At 48.2% G+C, this 2,142-nt stretch overlaps 1 protein-coding gene across 1 annotated transcript; it reads right to left on the bottom strand.

Annotated features, from left to right (window-relative positions):
• Positions 1 to 306: 306 nt before the first annotated feature.
• On the bottom strand, positions 307 to 894 carry LOC136543110 (uncharacterized). The gene is made up of 2 exons (XM_066535661.1): positions 755 to 894; positions 307 to 691 (listed from the first exon to the last, which is right to left on the bottom strand). The coding sequence occupies exons 1-2, from the start codon at positions 892 to 894 to the stop codon at positions 307 to 309; spliced, it is 525 nt and encodes a 174-aa protein (XP_066391758.1).
• Between the last annotated feature and the right edge of the window lie 1,248 nt (positions 895 to 2,142).

Here is a 2,142-nt window from a genome sequence, read left to right as displayed (position 1 = left end):
TGAGACCCATATAGTCAACACACATTCTCCATTTCCCACTCTTTTTCATACAAGAATGGGATTAGCTAACCACTCGGGGTGGTATACTTCCTTGGTGAACCCAGCCGCCAAAAGCTTCGTAATCTCTTCGCCGATCGCCCTGCGTTTCTCCTCGTCGAAGCGACGCAGGCACTACTTCACCGGCTTAGAGCCTGGCCTGATCTTCAAGGCGTGCTCGGTGACTTCTCTTGGAATGCTTGGCATGTTCAAGGGTCTCCACGCAAAGATGTCTCTATTGGCACGAAGGAAGTCGATGAGCGTGCTTTCCTATTTAGAGGAAAGCGTGGTGCCAATGCGCACCACTTTGCCCTCAGAGCTGCTAGGGTCTATGTGGACCTCTTTGGTGCCTTCTATAGGATCGAAAGACTTGGACGACCGCTTGGGGTCGGGTGCTTCTTTGACGGCCTCTTCCCTGATGGCCGAAAGCTCCTTAGAGGCGACAATTGCCACAACGTGTTCGCAGCACTTGACCTCGCACTCGTAGGCGCATTGGAAAGAGATGCTAATGGTGATGACCCCACATGGACCCAGCATCTTCGACTTCAGATAGGTGCAGTTGGGGATGGACATGAACTTCACATAGCATGGATGTCCTAGGATGGCATGGTAGGTTCCGTGGAACCCGACCACTTCGAAGGTAAGGGTCTCTATCCTATAATTGGTCGGATCCCCAAAGGTGATGGGAATATCAATCTGCCCAAGTGGCATAGCCTACTTTCCTGGCACGATGCCATGGAAAGGCGCCCCTATCAGCTGGATGCGCGTTCGATCGATGCCCATGGCGTCGAGCGTTTTAGCGTACATGATGTTGAGGCTGCTACCTCCATCCATCAGCACCTTGGTGAGCCGCTTCATGCCGACGATCGGGTCAACCACGAGCGGATATCTTCCCGGCTATGGGACGCTTTCCGGGTGGTCGGTCTGATAAAAGGTTATGGCGGACTCCAACCATCGGAGAAAAGAAGGCGCGGCTGGTTCGGCCATATAGACCTCGTGGCGCGCAAGCTTCTAGCAGTACCTAGAGTCATAGGCCGCTGACCCTCTGAAGATCGTGAGGCAGCCATCTAGCACTGGAAATTGACCATCCTTCCCCTCGGCGTCGTCTGCGGCCGGCTTGGGCTCCTTCCTATGCTCCCCCTTGTTGGAGCTTCCAGACAAGAACTGCTTCATGAGATTGCAGTCTTTGTATAGGTGCTTGACAGGGAAAGCATGGTTCGGGCATGACCCTTCGAGTAGTTTCTCAAAGTGGTCTAGGGTACCCTCGGTGGGCTTCCGACCCCCCTTGCAGTCGGCGGTGGCCACGAGCGAGCCCTCGCGCCGCTGCTTGTTCTTCTTCTTGTTGGGATGGTTGGAGGCGCCTTTGTGGCAGAACCGCCTAATCTAATGCCTCCTAGGAGTGCTCGTCTTCCATTAGACACTAAGCACCCAAGGGAGAACACCAAATTACTCGGTTCCGTCGGGCACACCCTAGGGGAGAATCCAAAAATCCACATTTTTCCATCAGGATCTCAAATGAGAGAACAAAGCTTACATCATTCTTAATACAACATCAGAGTATAATATTTATTGTTATAACAGCAGAATGTAATCATATTATCAGAATTATGAACAATTTAAGTTATAGTAGAATATAAACATGTTATCAGAATTACAGCGGAAATAAATATCTATTCATGGCAAGATGAAGTATTGATATATAAAAACTATGATAACAGATTATAAACTTTTATTTATAAAAACATTATGTAAGAGTTATAAATAAAAACTATGATAACAGCGTAAAGAAAATCCTCTCTAAGCCCACCAGGAGGAATCCACACACAAAGGTCAGCTCTAGCCTCCACCTGTCACATGCAACAGGGGGAATAAAACCCTGAGTACTCAATTGTACTTAGCAAGATTTACTCGATAGGAGCAAAGAAAAGGCTCCAAGAATATGCAAGGCTATCTGGCTTGTGGGTTTATTGCATCTGCAGGAAGCATTACTAAATGTGCGTCCTTATATTTGATTTTTATTAGCAGTGCATTAGTTCATTAACTAACCATTCTATGTAAGCACCTGTGCTACTTTCAAGCAGGTGGTAAGCAATCAGATTTCCTTTT

This window comes from Miscanthus floridulus, chromosome 3, assembly GCF_019320115.1.
Source record: "Miscanthus floridulus cultivar M001 chromosome 3, ASM1932011v1, whole genome shotgun sequence".
NCBI lineage: Eukaryota > Viridiplantae > Streptophyta > Magnoliopsida > Poales > Poaceae > Miscanthus > Miscanthus floridulus.
This window is presented reverse-complemented; position numbering and strand designations above follow the sequence as displayed.

Bases quoted from the DNA above. Each gene is read 5' to 3' on its own strand.
- LOC136543110 (XM_066535661.1), bottom strand. From the start codon at position 894: ATGAAGCGGCTCACCAAGGTGCTGATGGATGGAGGTAGCAGCCTCAAC. The intron at 692-754 runs GTAGGCTATGCC...GACCAATTATAG, and splicing joins CATGGCATCGTGCCAGGAAA to GATAGAGACCCTTACCTTCG.